The sequence below is a fragment of the Prosopis cineraria genome, unplaced genomic scaffold (genome assembly GCF_029017545.1).
Source record: "Prosopis cineraria cultivar Desert tree isolate PC_DT_omini unplaced genomic scaffold, ASM2901754v1 PC3, whole genome shotgun sequence".
Classification (NCBI taxonomy): domain Eukaryota; kingdom Viridiplantae; phylum Streptophyta; class Magnoliopsida; order Fabales; family Fabaceae; genus Prosopis; species Prosopis cineraria.
This window is the reverse complement of record NW_026555334.1, coordinates 10,870,477-10,891,379: the sequence shown is the minus strand read 5'-3', so window position 1 is coordinate 10,891,379 and position 20,903 is coordinate 10,870,477. Positions and strand designations below refer to the sequence as shown.

General features: G+C 32.3%; 3 protein-coding genes across 5 annotated transcripts; 1 reads left to right on the top strand and 2 right to left on the bottom strand.

Moving 5' to 3' along the window:
• Nucleotides 1-5,532: 5,532 nt before the first annotated feature.
• LOC129304548 (protein PLANT CADMIUM RESISTANCE 12) lies at nucleotides 5,533-8,172 on the top strand. Of its 2 annotated transcripts, none has more exons than XM_054944235.1 (6): nucleotides 5,533-5,986; nucleotides 6,335-6,398; nucleotides 6,544-6,708; nucleotides 7,138-7,203; nucleotides 7,439-7,647; nucleotides 7,808-8,172. In XM_054944235.1, the coding sequence occupies exons 1-5, from the start codon at nucleotides 5,721-5,723 to the stop codon at nucleotides 7,628-7,630; spliced, it is 753 nt and encodes a 250-aa protein (XP_054800210.1). In that variant the 5' UTR covers nucleotides 5,533-5,720; the 3' UTR covers nucleotides 7,631-7,647; nucleotides 7,808-8,172. The 2 variants fall into 2 exon arrangements, with proteins under 2 accessions (XP_054800210.1, XP_054800209.1); XM_054944234.1 differs by having other exon boundaries at nucleotides 7,789-8,172.
• Nucleotides 8,173-8,536: 364 nt separating this feature from the next.
• LOC129304547 (putative cyclin-D6-1) lies at nucleotides 8,537-10,321 on the bottom strand. 2 transcript variants are annotated; one of them, XM_054944233.1, is made up of 6 exons: nucleotides 9,980-10,321; nucleotides 9,797-9,883; nucleotides 9,592-9,687; nucleotides 9,244-9,448; nucleotides 9,008-9,138; nucleotides 8,537-8,904 (listed from the first exon to the last, which is right to left on the bottom strand). In XM_054944233.1, the coding sequence occupies exons 1-6, from the start codon at nucleotides 10,124-10,126 to the stop codon at nucleotides 8,740-8,742; spliced, it is 831 nt and encodes a 276-aa protein (XP_054800208.1). In that variant the 5' UTR covers nucleotides 10,127-10,321; the 3' UTR covers nucleotides 8,537-8,739. The 2 variants fall into 2 exon arrangements, with proteins under 2 accessions (XP_054800208.1, XP_054800207.1); XM_054944232.1 differs by having other exon boundaries at nucleotides 9,008-9,448.
• A 6,382-nt stretch (nucleotides 10,322-16,703) lies between these two features.
• On the bottom strand, nucleotides 16,704-18,362 carry LOC129306439 (uncharacterized). The gene is made up of 2 exons (XM_054947053.1): nucleotides 18,034-18,362; nucleotides 16,704-17,925 (listed from the first exon to the last, which is right to left on the bottom strand). Exons 1-2 carry the CDS (start codon nucleotides 18,266-18,268, stop codon nucleotides 16,913-16,915), a joined length of 1,248 nt encoding a protein of 415 aa, XP_054803028.1. The 5' UTR covers nucleotides 18,269-18,362; the 3' UTR covers nucleotides 16,704-16,912.
• Nucleotides 18,363-20,903: the final 2,541 nt, after the last annotated feature.

The following is a 20,903-nucleotide window of genomic DNA, read 5'->3' as shown; positions in this document are numbered from 1 at the left end:
CAAGAATGAATTAACTGATAAATTAATTTAATTTTTATCAATATAATCCCTTATACTGCATTTTTGTCTTTTATTTTTAAAAATTTTTGAATTCATTTTTTTAACTTTAACATTATTATTTTATCTTTAAATGATAAGGACCAAATCAATAATTGAGGCAAATTTACTGGACTAAATTGATAAAAAATAAAATTGAGGATCAAATTGATAATTGATGTAAACTTGAGAAACTAAAAGTTTTTTATTTTTTTATAAAGCTTTGGTTGTTTTTTTTTTTGGTGGGATGAGCAATGGATAATTGAAAACAAGAAACAAAACTAGGCTGACTCTTGACCCAACATTAGTTGGACTCAACAACGTATTGGGCGAAGCCAACGCAAGGCCCATGAGTTCCCAAGTGAATGGGGAGGCCATTTTTGTAAACCCAATGTTTGAAAGATAAAGAGGCTGGGGCCTAAAAAATTGAAACTGACAGTTAGATATAAAGCATTAGGCATGTGAGGATTGAGAAGGCTAAAAGGGCCTGCTTTTATTCACACAATCATATCTACCTGGATTACTGGTCCAACGAAGAAAGAAGGGGAGGGGGGGGGATATGGGATATGATAGGACCCCTTTATTTTATTTTATTTTTTAAGTAAATTATTGGGTGTCCGAAGTCAATAGCTTTGACTTCAATGAAACTCCAAAGCAAATTGAAAAAAAAACATGATGTGCATATGGAATTAGTTGATAGAAGTTTGTATTGGAGGAGATACATACTAGTGGGTGTTCAGATTAATGTTGATGGCTCCTTTTATAATATCTTGAAGTCTTTTAGTATTGGTCTTGTTTGCAGAGATGAACTTGGAAAATTTTTGAGTGGTTGTAGAAAGAATATTGTTGCTATGGCTGAATGCTTGGCTATTATGGAAGATTTGAGGTTAGCTTAGCATTTTTCTAATCAGATGGTCCCTATAAAAATGAACTGTGAGATTCTCTTTTAAATGTTAACAGGTACTTAATCTTGATTATAATTGTAAATGTTTTAAAATTATACAAGATATTATTGTAGCTTAAGAATCATGCAAGGATGTTTGTTTCTCTTTGATGGCTTGCCAAGGCAATGAAACTGTTGACTTTTTAACAGTGATGGGTTTTAAAAAGAGGTGTAATATGATAACTTTTATAGTTATATTTTTTTTTGTCTGGGTTATCACTTGCTGATTTGGAAGTTATTAAGTGTCCTATTTATTCTGAAAATGAATGTCTCTTTTTGTTGGCCCATTGAAACCAATATCTCTTTCTGCTTCTACCTGTTTGTTCCGGAAACTAGATAGAGAGACATTTAAAGGCAAGTTGTTGAGATGGGAAATGTGGAGGATGGGTGGAGGTGGAAGGGAAGGATAGCTTTGGCTGAGCTGTATTCTTCTTCTTGTAATTTCTCATCCTCTCATGTGACCGTGGGGCCATTTTCATTAGCCAATAGGGATTATGGAATGTGGATGTGTATTAATCTCATGCATACTAGTTTTAATTATTTGATGGGGGTCCATGGATGAATCATATGCTTATGAGCCAGATCCGGGGTATTACAATGTTAAGCTTTGGTTGCCCCATGATGTTCCAATTTAATTCAGTTTAATTTAATGCGGTTGCTTGTCAACCATGATTCCCCGCTCCCAAGTATTCACGTGATGCCACTTGCCCCCTTCCACTCTGTCCTCTCTATGTTATTGCCATCAACAATATTCATTATCATACGAAACTAGAATATAAATGAATGGCTAGCTACAATTATTTTAATATGTTATATGACTATTAATTTGTGTTCTTTTTGGAACAATTAATCATTACCTTGCGGTTGACTTTTACCAAATTTAGAGACGATAGCTAGCTTCAAAGAATTCATCAGAGACTGTTTGGTTTAATTGATTGACGCTATGAGCTGGTTGGCAACTATAAAAAGATGTGGCTTGTTGGAATCTCTCATATCGCATTTGTATAAAAGTTTACGGTAAATCACATAGTAATTAAGTTATAAATAATATATAAAACTTCCTCTACTCCTATATAACAAATTACTTCTAACTAATGTATTGAAAAAAAATAATGAGGCTTTTACATATATAGCCCATATCATAAGAATAAATAAAAAAATAGTTTATCATTTCTTAAATGTTAAAAATAAATTTTTTAATATTTAGTTAATATGTAATTTATAAAATTACCCTTTTAAAATTATAACACTTTACTTTTTGCAAGACTAAAAACGCAAAAAATCAAGCAAATGGGATAGGCAAGCGTGAGCTATAGTTATGATGGAAGAAATAAGTAGATCAAACTCGAAGATAAAAGAAAGCAGAGCAGTGTGAGTGAGCCACAATTATGATAGCGAGAGGCAAACGCAAGGCAAAAGACATCAATGGTACTTAATGGAATGGAGCATGCCAGCGGGGAAACAAAGCTGCAAATTTTTTTGTAAACTGTGTTTGATTTGTTTTAGACAAATTATTATGTATTTTTTATATTACTGATATGTAATACTATATCATTGATATACAGATGTATATCAATAATAAATAATTTTATGTCTGATTGTCTGATTATGTTGATCTGTAAGAGTATATCCATGATATATTATTGTAAATCAGAAATACGAAAACAACATAATCATCTATCCAAAACAAATAAAATTAGGTTTGTAAAAAATTCTAGACACCTTAGCTTATCATAGAAAATCCAATACCTAAAATAAAAAAAATCATGAAAATGAGAGAATAATATGTGTTTTTTGTTAGTAATTCAAATAAATTTCATGATTAATAACAATAAATAATAGATTATGAACAAATGATTTAATAATTCGGTGAAGATATTACCCAAATAAACAAAGATGATGAAAATTTGATGATAGATAATACTCTTCAACTTTCAAAAAATAAAATACAGGACAACTTCAATTCGAATCCTAAACTAATAATGGATGAAGTTTAGTCTTCAATGTCAAATCTTAACTTTGTAATATACCTAGGAAAAAAAATATATATATATATATATATAGAGAGAGAGAGAGAGAAGAAAGGCATTGACATATGAGACTTTCCTCCTCTACAATGAAAGAATGATTGTGAATACATAATTTAGTAAGTTAAATATTAGTCTTAAGAGATATATTGTGTTTTAATAATATATTTATTCTGAAAATAAAAAAAAAATCACATCTAATTAATTTTATGAATTGGTCATATTTTAAATATTTAAAAATCTCATTCATAATTTATGGGAATTGTATTTTTTGATATTAGCGAGCTAATTTACTAAAAAATAATTAGATTATAAATATTGTTTAAAAATATTTTTTTTTCATATAACTCTTATTAAATGCATTATTTTTAAAAACATTTAATTACTTTTATATAACTTTCTACTGTAATTATAAAAAACTGTGAAAGGATAAAATTAAAATAAAGTAATTAATGATATACTTTTTATGCAAAGTGATTTATAATAAAAAGACCATTAATTTTTTTAACAAAAAAATTATTAATTTCTTTTAAAAAATGACTTATCAGACATAAGGCTTAGAACCGGCACAATTTTTTTTTTTACTAATCTAAATTTTCTGTTGTGTGGATTATTATTATCAACGATGATTTTCTGAATATTTTGAAAGTGTTTTTAACATTTTTATTTAACATAATTTCATATCAAACTCCAGATTTCAAAATAAACTAATTCAACTCAATCAATTAAACTAAATGCATTTGGTAGTGCAATGCATTTGCACTGCTTGCTTATACCCGTGGATGACAAATGAAGAGAATGGATAAGGCTTGAATTATGATATGAAGATAAAATAGAGAAATGAAGGAAACCAACATGGAGGGCAAACAGATACAATTCATCAGGAAATGTCTGTCTTCGCTTGGGTGGGCCGTCGGCGTAGCACGCCGACCACTTTGCTTTGCTTGCCCTTATCCACACTTCATCTCTCTCTCTCTCTCTACACATACACATTGTGACACATCAAGATTCTTACTTTCCCCAAAACCTAAACCTCACCGAACCTTCCTCCATTTCACTTCTCTTGCTTTCCCTCTTCATTTTCTCATCCATCACACCTACTTTTTTTGCCCACACAACTTTGTCGTCATGTTTCTCTCCCCCTGCAACATCTACTTTATGTTTTTATTATTCATAAAATCACTTTTTTCATGTTATTTCTTAATTTACTCTACTATGATTTGAACCCACCATTCTTCTGGTCTATACATTATGATTTACTCGATCCATTATAGAAATATGATTCCTTACTTTTGCAATAGAATATGTTAATTCGCTCGCTTGTGATGCGCTCGTGGGCTTGCGAGGTGAATATAATAATATTAATTTATTACAGTGTCACTTTCTGATATATTAGCGCCTTTCGTCTTTTAATTTAATGGTGTCATGTTTTCAACCTTTGAAAAGAGATTTGTTTGGATTCTAATCCCAATCCCACCTTGTCAACTTGATTCTAATTATGTTTTTTACGTTCATACCCATCAATTCTGTCGGCTCCATATATCTCATTTTATACGACAACAATGGGTTGCATGTTTCGTTTTTTTTTTCTCCTGCCTTTCTGCTTTTTTTCTCTGTCTCTTTTCAACCTTCTCTTTCAGTCAAAATAATTTAACCAAAAACTCAGAATAAAAAATGCAAACTCACTTACAAACATCAGTCACCTATATTATAAATAGTTTTTTGAAGTACCCATATACCAGAATTAGGTGACCGGAATTTTATGTTTTTGGAAGAAAGTTAATGTGTCTGTTTTTATTTTATTTTGGCCTTTTAGACTTAGTGGCGTCAACCATATATTGGATTATTTGTTACCTTAGACTTTTCATAGTTCATAGCTAATGTGATAACTTGTAGGCTTTATAGAGATGTTTAGACTTGATTTAAAGTTACACTTGACCTACTTTTGCCACAAGAAACATAGAAACACCTAATATTCATCAGAATTTAAAGTTTATAAACTTCTTTCATATTCATACACAATAAGTTTACTTTTATGTACATACTATCGTTCCTGATCAAATCAAATTTACCCAATAAACCATAAAAGAAAATATGCAATGGCAAAAAGACGGTGTTATCTTTGGTAGTTTGTTTTGTTTCTTTATTTCTTAAGATTCTTTCCCTTGTCAGCCGTTAATGTTTTTTTTTTTGGCAACGTTTATTCTTGGTTAGTTACGGAAAGAATTGTGATTGCCCGAAGTCAGTTAATTTCTGAATTAGAAGTAATTCTGATTAGTCAGTTCAAACCCTCAAAAAAAAAAAAAAAAACACACACACACACACACACAATTAACAGTACTTAGCAGCAGAAAGGGGCAATAATTATCTTCTCCTAAATCCTCGTCTCCACGTGGCGACAAATTTATCGCTCATAATGGGACAACTTCTGGGGCCCACGATCCATTATTAGCCGCGCCTACCAGATCGCCATGATCCCTTAGGGAGACGGCGTCCCTCAGGTTCATGTTCATTAGAATATAACCCATTACCTGCGCAACTTGATATAGCAACATTTAAAAGGAAAACCCAAAAAAAAAAAAAAGCTCGACTTTTCCCTGTGGGTATTGGTGTAAGGATTCCAAATGTGGGATCTTTGGGCATAATAATAAAGGTTGTGGGAGGAAGAGGAGGGCCTCCGAGGGATAAAGCCCTAGCAGCGAAGTGTTTCGGCCATGGCAGAAACGGAGAAGCAGATGACGAGGGGGATTGAGGAGGAGAATAGCGGGGGCGAGGAGGAGAGGCTCTTGGAGGATGTGACGGTTGTGGATTTCGACATGCTTTGCTCCACCGTGGCCTTGCAGACTCATGGCAAATGGGGGAAGCTTGGTGGTGTTGGTGACGAAGAAGAGGTTACGGAGTCTGGTGGGGTCTTCAGGATGTGGGAAGGTGAACTTCTCGATTGCTTTGAAGACCGTCGAATCGCCCTTGAATCCACATGGTAACTTCCTTCTTCCTTCTTCATCCTTTTCTTCTTTTGGGGTGCTGGGCTTTTGCTTTTTGTCATTCTGGGTAGAGATAAGGGTTTTCAGAAACACTGGTTGTTTTGAGGGATCAGGAATTCAGTTGTTAGATTTCTCTGTTTTTGGGTTTCTATTTCGAGCAGTACCCAGAGATTTTATCTTCCCATAGTTTTTTCTGGGTTGGGTATTCTTGACAAATTAAGTTAAATCATTTTGATTTGTTTCCTTGACCCTCATAATTGTATGAATGTCTTTGCTGTTATAGATGATTCTTATAATATATAATGCCTGTAATTTGTAAATTAACAGCTCGTTGGGTTTTGCAGTTGTCCTTGCTACCGATTTGGGAAGAACGTGAACAGAGCTGGCTTTGCTTTTCCTTATGTTCAGGTATGGTTAATTTTCTTGAAGACGTCAAAATTCTCTATTCCGGCAAGAAAATTCAAGTCGAGTCAAAAATTTGACGAAACTGAATTTTATGTGACCTCTTTGAATCTGATTCTGATTTTTGAATTCCTTTCATTTTGTTCTGCAGGGAATAGCTTACTTTTTTCTGACAAGTGGTGTCATTCTCAACTTGATTGCTTTTATTGCCACAAGCAAGCACTGTTTTCTCTACCTGGCAGTTTCCTTCGCTATTACTACCGGAGCATATTCAGGCTTATTCCGAACACGTATACGAAAGAAATTTAACATCAAGGTGGGTTTTTCTCTATAAACTTCTTTCTTGTTCCTAACTTTCGTACTGACAAGTATCGACTCTACTAGATGTTTTGCGTATTTCACTGGGTGGCTTCATGTCCTTGTTGTTTGTTCATATCATACTTCCTCCTCCTGTTGTAGAAGGGGTTGGGTGTAATTACATGGATGAGGTGCTTATCTTGGAGGGAAAAAAAAAACTGGTGGTATAATTATCATTTCACAGGTTTATGAATCCCATTTGATCTTCTGAAATGAAATTACATATAATTTGCCAGCAACAGTTTGTATAGGGGTTAGACGAGGTAATAGTTGGTATTATGCCATATGAGTTGCTATTTTTGTAACTTTTAATATTTTTGTACTTTCTTGTTTTTCTGAAATAGATTTTGAATTATGCCTTATGCTCTCTTCATTTGCACTTTTGCAGGATAGGGATAGTTCCTTGGATGATTGCATCTACCATCTCATTTGTCCTTGCTGTACATTATGTCAGGTAATTCCAAAATTCTTTCTCTTCTCTACTTGGTTGTTGTTATTTCGTCCACCATGGAAGGCTATATACAATGAATGAATGAAATATTTTGAAAGAGGGGTATAATCTATGAAGCGTGGGAACCATGTTCACATATGTCAGATAACTCAATTAGATCTAATGCTATCATGTCAAAGTCTTATAAGTTTTTGAGCTTCATAACAATGATAACTAAATGAGCATATGTATGATGCAGGAATCGAGAACACTGGAGATGAACAATGTTCAAGATGGCACTTGGCATGGTCGGGGTGACACGATGTACATAGGTGGCTTTAATGAAGGGAGTAAAACACTCTTTGATCTTCATCCACCTCCTATTGTCTCCATGATGTCTAATGATAGAACTGGCAATGAAAAGAGTACAGATGCAGGAGATCAATCTTGAATCTGAAGACTTTCGGGGTATTTTGAAATATCGTTCCCCTTCTGAATTTTACTCCTGTGAGCCTGCTCAACATAACTTCATTACTCCGTGGAACTTGGAGTATGATGCCCAAGATATGAATGTGACAAGCGTTTCATCTCTGGCATTTGCATTCTCAGGTCTTATTGATAATTGCAGGCATAACCACATCAGCAAACAATGCTATCTGCTGGTTTGCTCTCTTGTTGCATCGCCTCGGATGGAGAACAAGATTTGGTTTCTGATAAGGGGGAAAAAAACCTGAAGTGCACTTTTTAGAGTTTGCTATCAGTTTAAAATTGATCGATGGCAATACTTTACAAATTTTACTTAAGGTTTGTCCTTCAAATGATCTCATGAGATTGGGAGTTTGATCATTTGTACATATGATCTTTCATTGTCTAGTGAAGGGGTTGTATTTTTGCCAGCCCAAGGAGTTTGGACTAGTGTTCAGGTGGTCCTTGGTCAAGGATGTCATCTTCATTGCGCTGTCATTGTTCAATGGATTGAGTTTTTATAAATTATTTGTCGAGTTGTTCATCCGCACTTAAAGAAGGTGGTCTAATTTGGGTTACATAATTTGAAATAAATTCCCGTGAGAGAATACCGGATACAAGTATTAAAAGCAGAGGAAAACAAAAATCCAAATGGCTTTTCCCGTGTGTGGCCCAACAAGAAAAAAAACAAAAGGCAGAGGCTTTCCCAGCACAGTTCTGTTTTATTGTCTATCCAGTTCATTTACGTCTACTTGAGCGCGCGCGCGCGCAAGTGTGATCTGATTCTAATAATCTCAGCTGCAATTTATGACATAGAATTACAAGGCCTCGCCACTAGATTTAACAACTTCTGGTTTTTATTTTTACAAAAGGCTGGGACAAGTACTTGTGATAAATGAGAGTCAGGTGGTTGGGGGTCCCAATAATGAAGACCAAAGAGGAAATTTGGCGCTCTGCTGGCTCAGGATTTTGGGCACGAAGAACATATGAACCAGATACATAGATAGGTTTTTTTTTTTTTTTTATCCTCAGCTTCTTTATCATCCCTCCTGAATTTGAAAAAAATAATAATATTCATAATAATGAAGCTCAGAGTCAAAGAAAAATCAGATTCTCCTCTTTTTGATGCTCCTTTCCAGCACGCTCAGTGCTCACTGTAGTTTCTGTGCTTATAACGCTTGTATCATAGTCAAAAGCTGACTCATCTGCTTCCATCCTCTTCATCTCCAGCATCAAATTGAAGCATCTGCATATTGTCTCCTAGAATCACCACCATAAACCCTCTCATTAACTCATAATACTAAGCCTGAATCATAAGGGTAAAATCACTTACTTGAGAGAATAGTGATTCAATGCCATTTACCTCATCAATATACTCACAAGCTGCAATTGAAGCTCTCACAGCAGAAAATTGCAGAGGGAATAGCTCACGACATGCACAAATAAGTGCAGATGCAGCGACAATGGAAGGTTTGAACCCCAGAAATTTGATGTCTAAAGCCAAAAGCCTTAAAGAGGTCAGAGTTTGAGCTAATTTAAAGTGAAAATCAACATAGAATTGTGAGTTTTCTGAATAAAACAATGTAATACAGTATGTACCATAATGAACATTGAAGATGACCTCTGAAGCTCTCTCTTTCAATGCTTGTTTTGTTGATGGGTCTTTGAGTTCAAGGTCAGTTAAAGAGATGAAGAAATGCAAAAACGAAAAAGGTGTGATTGACCTCATTCGCCATTCTAAAGCTCCGAGTATAAGAAGCTCCATTTTCTGAATGCTTCTAGCCTCAAACATACAACCTTCAATCTGATTTATTCATTACAGAACATCATTTTAATTTTGAGTTGCCATCATATTCATATCTTGCATTGAAACTTAATTAAAGTACAAACCGTAGAGTCAATCTGTTTATGTCATGTAAAAAAAAATTATTAAGTTCGAAGGCTTACCTGCAAATCAGAAATTGAGAAGGGTGTGTTGGTCATTTTTGAAGCCAGCGAAAGACAGGACATAGCAACGAGTCTGAGAAACCATGGCTTCCCTTGCTGGAAACTCACAAGGAGAATTGCCGTGTTTAGTTACTGAGAAAATGAAGGAAAGTTCTACAATTGCAACTAAACCATTATGAAAGTAAGTAGGAACTTGTTCATATACCTTAATCTCTTGCCTGGACACGAACCGGTCCAAGTAGTTTCTTGCAAGGTAAGCTCCAAAAGGATCCAAATTGCAGGAAAACTGAACCTGGGAAACAAAACCATAGTTTAAAACAAACAACATCTAATGTAAGAACACAACAATGGTCTAAACCAGACCATTCAGAGGAAACTAGTGTTTCACCTGTGATATGAGAGAAACAGCTTCACAACGAAAGGAAATGCAGTTTTGAGCGGGCATATGATCAGATTCACAGGCAAAGAGTTCGGAGATGCTACAGTTTTGCTGCTCTTCAAAGCTGGCAAGTGGGTCTTCAAGATCAAACTCCATTTTCCTGTTTCTCACCAATTCATCAAATGATGAAATTTGTAATGATGAGAAAAAGAAAGTGAGAAGCTTCGCTTTGTGTGTTGATAATGATAAAGAAAAGAATGGTTGTCTTCTTAGTTGGGTCCTTTGTTCCTTCCTATCCCAGCTTTTTTCACATTGAAGTCAGGGAAAGACGAAGATACATGCGAGAGTAGAAGTATCTAGAGATTTTAACATGTGTTATCTAAGTCAAAATATTACCATTATATTTTCTTCCACATGGGAAAAAGAAAAATATTGAGGTTATCATGACCAAGTTACAGGTTTTGGTCCCATTGATAAATTTAAACTAATAATGCTTAGCTATTGTAGGCAAAGATTAAACAAGGAAACTGCATTATTGTGTCTGCTCGTAATGCAGATTAGAATCATTGTCTGGTCTTCTAACTTTTTTTTAAATAATTATTACAATTTGGATATTTTTCCAGTCAGTACAGACAACAATCTAACAAATTGACTTTCCGAAGACTATCAAAGATACGGACCAATGGCAACATGTTGGGTGGCCAGTGCTTCCTCTGCTACTAACCAATTCTATAATGCTTTAGATGCAAACAATAGATGATGAACATATGTTCTGAGCCAAAGTCGGTGAGCTAATTAATGCTTGAAGAGTCCTTACTTCTTAGAACTTAAAAGAATGCAATGAAGAACCATGTTAATGAAATTAGGGAAGAAGAATCCTTTTGGGTGGTGAAGAAAAGCGTGGGAAGATTAAAAAAAAAAAGGTAAGAGAATTATATTCCTTTCAATCATGACAGTCAAAATATTTTTAGCTCCTTTCTTCTTCTTCTTTTTTCTTGGGAGAACTTCAACTAAGAAAAAAAAAATATTTATCAATGGGCTAAAAAAAAATTTAAAAATTCTTTGCAAGGTTTTTGAATTGAACTGAAATAAAATTAGTGGTTGAAAAGACTTAAATGCTCCTATGCAAAAGAAAGAAAAATGACTGACAACTGATATTAGTAAATTAATAAATAAAATTAAAAAATTAATAAGTAATGATTTCACATTTAGGATAAAATGATTAAATTAGTATGATTATTAATAAGTCGCATAATTTATAATTGATATTGTCATTTAATGAGTAAAAGTTAGATAATTAATAATTGATAATTGATATTAGTATAATTATTAAAAGATGAAGTTAGGTAATTTACAATTAATATTGATAAATTAATAAATAAAGTAAAAAAATTAACAATTAATGATAGTACTTTTACGTCAAATTGAGTAAATAAGTCTTGAAAATGATTCACAAACCAAATTAAATAGTTAACAAGTTATATTAACAAATTAACAAATAAAGTTATGAAATTGACAAGTAATATTTTTAAGATTATAAAATTACGAAATTAACTAGTTAAATATTTAATAAGTATTACCAAGAAATTAATAAGTACAAGTAAACTTAGATAGTAATCAAGTAATTGTTTATTTTGTAGAAGGGCATTTTGATCTTTTTAATCACTCATTTTATTTTAATTTATTAAAAATCTTATAGAAAATATTCATATTTTTTAAGACCTATTAGTAAATATATTTTTTCTTGATTTTTAGTTAAAATTCTCTCCTCTTTTCTCCCGACCAGTCTCTTTTGTCAAGCTTAAATAAAAAGGAATCCTGCTTTACCGTCACTCACTTTAATTAATCTTCCATGATAACTCGTACTACTAGATTTTGTTTGGAAGAATGTCAGTTATGTTTTAAAATATTAAATTAATAATAATTAAATTTTTGACAAAATTTCTTACAAAATTAATTATAAATATCAATTTAAATAATCATAAATAAAAATTTCTGTTACAATTTAAGAATTACATTTAATATTTAAATATTTATTTACAATTTAAACTCATAATTTATAATTATTTAAATTAATATTTTTAACTAATTTTTTAAAAAAATTTATTAAAAACTTAATTGTCATTAATTCAAAATTTTAAGACTTATTTTCTTTATCTCTATATATAAGAGATTTTTTTTTAAATTTTTTTATCTCTAACTATAAAAGGTTGTCAATATATTTTTTAATAAATGTATTATTATACTTTTAATACATTAAAAGGAAAAAAAGATAAGTACTACTTAATTTGTCTTGAAAAATGAGATTTATTTTTTATTTATAATAATTAAGAATAAAATTAAAATATTGTTATAATTTTAAATAAATATTTAATTTTTATTAATTTATGTAATTTAGTTAAAAATTTATATATAATGACAAAAGGAGCAACTATCATTCCCTTTTTTTAATCGCTAATTCTTTATTACGAGTATCACTTCTGCTTCGCATGGAATTTAGTGAAGTACCAGAAAAGTTGAAAATAAGGATTATTGGTGGCGGGGAGTTGTTCAGGTGTGATTAAGATAATAAGAAGGGAGAATCTCATTCAGACGCCCACAAAATACAAAAAATTATGCTGCAAACCCAAAGATTCTTCTTACAAATTTTCTTGGGGAAAACAAGATATAATAGACTGTGCATGTATCAATGACATGATATTTATAAATTTTCAACATAATGTTCGTGAATACAAAACATATTTGGTAGACATTGTTGAGAATTTGTGAACATTAAAGTACATTGTTTTAATGAAAGTATGTTATTTATTATGAATTTTATATTGTATAAATGTTGCAGGTCTATATATATATATATATATTTATTTTATTGAGAATTGATGGACATTATATTGTATTTATAGGTACTGTGTTGTTCATTATTTGCTTGTTTATACATTTTATTTTAAGTTAAATTATGTTCACCAAATGTGCCAACTAAGGTTGCTGTTTCCATTGTTATATAATTTCAAGACCAAAATGGATCTAGGATAAGATCATTTATTTATAGCGGAATGATATACAAAGTTAACATATCTCAATAAATAAAAAATGGGATTTATGGCTACACAAACTATTGAAAGTAGTTCTAGATCTAATCCAAAATGAATTATTGTAGTGAATTTATTGAAACCTTTGAATTTAGAATATGTTAAAGTAGCTCTTGGTTGGGGAACTACTCCTTTGATGGGTGTTGCAATGGCCCTATTTGTGATATTTCTGTCTATTATTTTGGAAATTTATAATTTTTTCATTTTATTGGATGAATTTTTTATGAATTAGATTCACAAATTTTTCAATACAAAGTGAAGCATTTGGGTCTCAGATTTTTAACCCATTCTATTTTGGTTTGGTAGTTTAGTTGGATTGTGAAATTTCTTTTCTTTTTTTTTTTGTATTTTCAATGCATTCATGAATATTGCGGTGAGAATTTATAAATATTATGTTGTATATACATGAACATGTTCTTAAGACAAGGACAATTGCTTTTTTTTCTCTACAAAAAAAAATTACAAAAAAAGCTCCCAGGCTTGCAGTGTATTTTTAAATTTTATTAAGCCTATAATATAATTTTTTGTATTTTAGAGTTCTTAGGTGAGATTTTACTTGATAAGATCATGTGAAGGGCTAGTATGTGTCAGAAAGAGCCAGTTGAAATGAATCCCATCAAATTAGAATTATGTGAAGGTTACATTTAAGGGTCATTAATATTTAAAATTGTTTAAACTATATCTTGAATAAATAATTTTATAATATCTATCAATTTGTATAGGGTAAGTTGTGGTCAGTCGGTTGCCATGCCAATTCAATCAATATATAGCTGGCTAAAAAAACTCAATATATATTGAAAATATATAGCAAATTACTTAACTCAGAATGCATTTTTCTTCTTCTATCATGAGTTTTTAAGTGTCTTGTTTGGACAAAAAATAAATTAATTAATAAACTTATTGATGCCGTGAAACCTGGTTAAGTGGTAAAAAAGCTAAATGTCGAGTCCTATTTAAATCTTAAATTATTTGGTAAATAGGTAATTACAGCTAAGAAGTCAGATACATATCCCATGCCAAAATGTAAGTCACTTATAAATAATCAAATACATTACACAAACTAATAGAGTTTGTTAAAATTAGTTAGGCATTTGGAACTTAATTTGAAAAGTTATGCAGACACTTTAAGATTGCTTTTATTAAGCTGTAGTCTTATTATTAATGATATACTCTTTATATTTCTCACAAACAGGAATAAATTAGGAAATACAACATTTACAATATGTTTGATTGGAAAAAAAGTGAAGGGGAAAAAAAATAGAGAAAGCAAAAGAGGAAAGATAAACCAGAGAGGCAGCATTCTCTCCTGCTATGATTAAGGGAGAAATGTGAGAGAAAAAAAAATTAGGGATAACAACATTTAATTTTGGAATTATTTTATAATTAAAATTTAAATTGAATAAAATAATCATAAATTAAGATTAAAATTATATTTAAACTTCAATTAGAAATATATGGAAATTATATGAAAAAAATATGATAGAATAATAAGTTTTATTATATATAAGTATTTATTTCAAAATAGTAAAATTATTATTGTCCACATAAAATTTTTCACTATTTTCCTTTTCTTGTTTTCTCTTGCTTACACAAGCATGATGAATGAAAATAACTATCTCTTATTATCTCTCTCTCCTATTATTCTTTTCATCAATGCAGCTTTATTTTATAAAATGATCTACATTTTCTAGACAGGCACTTGGTTTAATTAGCTGAAGAAGTTGAGTCAATTTACCCTTAAATCTTGGTGATAATAAGTTAGGTTTTTCATAATACTCCACTGGTCTTATTTATAGAGCAAAAAAAAAATTTTTGATCCTATTTATATGTTATGTCATTAAATTTTTATTATAAATTTTTTCTTTTACTTTTCATTAAACATTGAAGAGAGAAAATATGTTATTGAAGTATGTATATTTAATAAGGTCAAAGTGAAGAACTTATTAAATTTTTAAAAAAAATTAATTAGTTTTAAAATTTTTTTAATATTAATAAAATATATTAAAAGTGATTTATAAATAGGATCACAGAAATATTAGATAATGAACTTACATTTTAAGGTGGAAATAGTAGTTGTGTGTGTATAAGATTGGTCGGATGAGAGTGGTCCTAGAACATGGATTTTTAACAGTAGCCCAAAATAATCTTTCGGTCACAAAAAAACAAACAACACCTACATAAGTATTAAATACGGGTCCTAAATATGAAGCTTGGGGAAACTAGGAAGGGACGTATTTTTGTGGGGAATCTTCCTACTCCAATTGATCTTTTTCACCATCTTTGTATTCTATTCACGTACACTACTTAAGCTAAGAACCTGAACCGATCTTTTGATACTTATCTTTGATTTTAGTAGTTTTTGTTATGTCTTTGAAGGTTTTTTTGTTAGCCTTTTTGGCTAGTCCTTGATTGTATATATCAATTCTTTTAAATGAAATTCATTTTTCACTCCAAAAAAAAAATTCGGGTCCTAAATATAATATCCAATTGAAAAATTTGTTTTGGTTCTAGCTTCTAACTACAGGAAAAGTGACATATATTTTTACACAATAATAATAAATACTCAACATAATCATTTTTTTTTAAATTTTTTCTTGAATTAGTTAACTAAGTCTTTTATTTAAGACGACCAGAGAGAGCATAAAATTTGTAATAAACCACATTATTTATAAACAACAATAAATTGTTTAATTGACAGAAGGACAAGCATACTAATAATAGAAACCAAGATTACAAACACTAAAATAACTCAAGCTAGGAACCGCCACATACAATCTCCTATAACAAGGTATTGGTCTTGCACAAGTAAAACCAAAGCCTTGTAGAGATGGAAGCTGCACTTTCTAACATTTAGTGCACCAACATCTAAGAAAGTGCTAATGTAAGGGACGAAGAGGGACAAGAAACATCTTAAAATTGATAACCTCCTCCAATGTAAGAGATCATGGCAAAGTGGCAAACTTGAGCTAGGTGCATAGACAAACAAGACTAACTGGCAGGACATAGTAACTCCTAGAATAACTCAAAAAAGTGAAATACACACACAATATTAAATAAAACAAACAACAAGACGCTCGCCCAAGCAATATCAGGAAGCCTCCACATGAAACAGTCCTCATGGGTCTGGACTCTGCGTCACCAAAATTCTCAGTTTCAGCTAGAAAAGCCTCAGATTGTGTGCGCAGTCAATTCAGTGGCTCATAATTACACTGTCCATGGACCATGGAATTGAACACAACGTGAAGCTTGTGGCTTGTAGTTGTGGACTTGTGGCATTAGACAATCTGAGGGCAGATATTAAAAGATCTTGCTTCTTTGGAGGCAGAGAAGGAACAATAAATGAACACGAATATTCTTGCTTCAATTACCTAGTCAATAATGCACCAATGCTTGTTCAAGTTTCACAGATGTGAGAGATCCTCTGTCCCACTCCCACCAACTTGACCTTATTCTTCATTTCATAATCATCATCACTGCATGTTGTTATTTATTATTATTATAAAAAAAATAAAAAACACCAGAACTCCTCTTACTCTCTCAACTCTCAACTCTTAAGTCCGAAGTGTTAAACTATATAATTATTTTTCCACGATATGAATATACTAACACAATATCCAAACAAAAAACATGGACTACACTATCAATTGATACAGAACAGAACCAAACCTTTCTTGCATACATTTATTAAGTTCTTCCAATATATGTACAGAATTCTGCCAAACTTTGCACAAAACTTAAATTTAATCACAATAATCTTTTTTTATTTTCGTGTTTTTTTTTTAAACTCAACCCTCACAGCTGTTTATATATTTCCACTTCAAATAATTTGATTTCATCACATGTTGTGGCCCAATCATTCCATGTTGGTGCCCCGAACCGTTCCGTATTCATTTCCGGGTCTCTGCGATTCGTCCCCGCTGGCCATTGCCATCACCGAATAAACAGTGGCACCTCCGGAATTCGGCACTGCTTGATACGCTTGCTGCCTCATGCTATCAGGAAGAACCGTCGGCGCCGCTTCGTATGGATGCATCCCACCGACGGGTCTCAGTCCTCCGGCGTATGCTTGGGCCGAACCTGTAACCACTTGGTGATAACCCACTGGCACCTGAGCTGGCACCACCGCCGGGTATGGCTGCATATAAGGCGCCTGAATTGTTACCGGTTGGACTGGCACCTGCCCGTGCTGAACCGGAATCGGACCCGGATAGTAATAAACTGGAACTGGCTGTACAGAATGACCCGGATAAGTAGAATCCAAGGGGTAGTGAGGTGCCTGACCGGCTGGATTTCCGGGTTGAAAACCATCAATGTGATATTCTTTCGATTCAACAACAGGAACTGGGTTATCCGGTTTGGTTTTAACCGGTGGGAGGTTTGGCATGGACGGCACATTCGGAGCCGATGAGGTGGAGCAAAACGGAGAGGATACAGCCGGAGCAGGCGACCCAGGATCCGAACAGGAGACGCTGTCATTGACAACCGGTCGGAGTTTCGACCTTGGTTCTCGGATTTGGGCCTCGTCGGAGTTTTCCAACCCGAAGAGATAATCAGGAACTTCAGAAATCATGGACGACGCCTCGGAACGGCCCCGTTCAAGCCTGTCTACGCCGCTATTGAGGGCGTCGACAAACCAGCTCTCGCGGTTGGCAGAGCCGTCCAGTAAGGAGCTGATACTGCCGGCTCTAGAATCTTCTCCCTTAACGAACAGAAATAGCCGGAGACGAGCCGACCTCGGGTTCTGATTCTGCGCTACCCTCTCATACTCCTCCATCATGTTCTCCACGTCCTCGTCCGTCGTCACGGAAATCAACGCGTCTAGATCCTCATTGGGAAGCTGGTACTTCACTGTTATATTGGTAGTGCCTGCATATCCAATTCCATCCCCGCGGAGTTAAATTCACTTGCAGGAAATTAAAACGCTGATACAAATAAAGAAGCAGATCAGCTGTAATTCCGATCACTGATCAGTACCTGAGAGCTTGGAGAGCTTGAGGAGGAGACCGGAGAAAGAGATGGAACGATTGACGGCGACGATTCGGGTGTCTCCACCGACGTATCGGAGCTGGTTATCGTGGGGGCGGGGTAATATCCTGCCACCGAAGCTGCACATGAAGCGGACACGGGGCAAGGGTTCGTGAAAATGGTCGGAGCGAGGAGAAGAAGCGATGGAGTCAGCGTCGAACTCCACCGGGTGTTGAGTCGTCATAATTCCGGCAGGAGCGCGGGGATTGTTATAAGCACTAAAAAGCGATAAAGAGTAAGAGACAGCTATGTGCAGAGTGCATAGTGATGGAGAACGTTGTATGAATATATATATAAGGGACCCAGGGTGGACGATATGTGAGAGAGTGTGGAGCTGTGTGGGACACGACGTGAAGTTTATAACATCAATTTATTAGTCTAACATGCTGGATTAACACGGATTTTAAAACTACATTTTTTATTAGAATTAAAATTTAAAAAAATAATTAAATTATTGATATTGTCTGAAAAATTAAAGATATTCAGTTTAATTCTATTAAATAGTTACCTTTGAAAATATGTTCACTCTAATATATAATATTTTAATCTAGTCATAGAAAATTATAAAAGGATAACATTTAAAAAAAAACTGATAGTTTATATTTTTATGAAAAAATTACTTGTAAAAAGAATTATAAAAAAGAATTATATCTAATCATGATTCTCGATTTTGTACTCTCACTTTCTGTAAGCTCTATTACTGCTCAACATCTTCTCATATACTACTACATCGTGAAGAGCACGAACCCATTTTTTTCGGCTTTTTTTTCTAATTTTTTTAAATGTTATTTGCGTGGGGACATAGACAAATATAAATATAATATAGAATGTCGCGCTAGAAAATCAATATCTGTGTGCATATCAAGGCATATATACAATGAAATGCTAGTCCTTTGGAGCATGACATAAAAGAGGCGTCAATTATTTAAAAATAAAATGCCTTTTATTCTTTTTCTGTAAAGTAACAATTGTCAACATGTTTTACCGACTAGGAGACTGGAATGGTAATGGGTGGCCAGTATTGTGTGGATTGAAGATGTTGTTATCAAGAAGCATATAAAATTGTTGGTCGGCAAATTGAAAGTCTAGTAGGACTGCGTAATATTCCTATCATCCTATTTATAAATTAATTTTTAACATATTTTATTAAAATTAAACAAAATTTAAAATTTATTAATTCTGTTTAAAAATTTTGGAGCCGGTAATTTGGATGGATTTGGGTTGTTCAAATCAAACTTAAAGTATCTTATCCTCTTTAAAAAGTCTATATAGTTAAACTCAATCTTAATTTTTTTGAGCTGATTTAAGCTAGCCCGTCGGGCTTGACCCCGAATTATTAATACTAAAAAATTTAAAATTTTTTTAATTTTACTCCTGTTAAATATATAAATTTTAACGATATATGTTCTCTCTCCAACATTAAATTAAGGGCAAAAAAAATAATTTATAATAAAAAATTAATAATATTTCTCAATACGTTATAAATATGATTGAGTGAGTGGTAGTTAGATAAAAATGTTGAATACGTGCTGGGCTTTCAAGTCTACGAAAATGTCAGGCTAATATTAAATAAAAGAAAGTCTAAGAAGACGATGAGTATCGATATGTGGTGTACATTAGGGTAGATGAGATTTGGAATTAAAGAAGTCATCAATTGGGCTTTATTAATATGAAATATATTTTTTATAAAAAAAATTGATTATAGATATGTAAGAATTGATTTGTGAGGTTCATGGAAATGGATTGAAGAAACATGACACAGAACCAAGAAAAGGATCAACGGCGTTTAGGGGCTCTTATTAAGACTCGCTGGATGGCTACCACCCGGTACTTCCCAGCGTGACCATTGCTTTCGTTTCATTTGATCCGAAAATGACATTTTATCTCTCTTTAAATTTACTCCATCTTTTAAATCGTAATAATCCTTTTTTATATTTAACAATAAATAGATTCATATTATAATAAGGGATCGTTATCTTAATTATTTTAGGTATTGAAGACCATTTTCTTAATTGAATGACCCACTCTCGTGTTTGTTGTATCTTTTTCAATCCTCAGGACCTGAATTCTAGTTTTTTTTTTTTTTCAAGATCATTTAGGGAAAAATTGTGAACAGGGATAAAAAAATTTTGGGGAATTGAGAAAGGGGATTACATAGCAATGATTTGATAACTGAATCAACCTGAACGGTTTGATTGTCGATCAAAGTCGTTAATGACTCAATTTGAATAAAAAAAATATTTTTTATGATTCAGTCAAATTGGATCGGAGTTGAATTTCTATTGAATCAAGAATATGAGCGATTTTTAAAAAACTGGAGGTTTTAAACATGATATCAAAAAACTTAATTTTTTAAAAAAACTAAAAAAATTTAAAAATTAAATCTTACTAAAAGTCAATTTTATTTTTTGACCATTCACATATATAAAATATAATTTGAGATCTTTTTTTTATAAAAATATTGACAATTATAGATATAAATATATATACTTTTGAGCCTACTCATATCTAATTGAATCAAAATTCACTTATATTTAATAAGTTATAAAATTATAATTTATAATATTATTAATTAACAGTCATGTTATATCATTTTATTAACAACTTATAGATTTTCTTAATTACATGTTATATATATAATATTATTTTTATTCAATTATTATGTTACTAATTTGATAATTTTTTCAACCCAATTAGACCATATGAATTATGAACTTTTGGCCCTTTTGATTCAATATTCTGACTCTAAAAACATTATTGTATAAAGGAAGAAAGAGTAATTAACAGACTATAATCATCATTATTCTCCTTCACAAAAA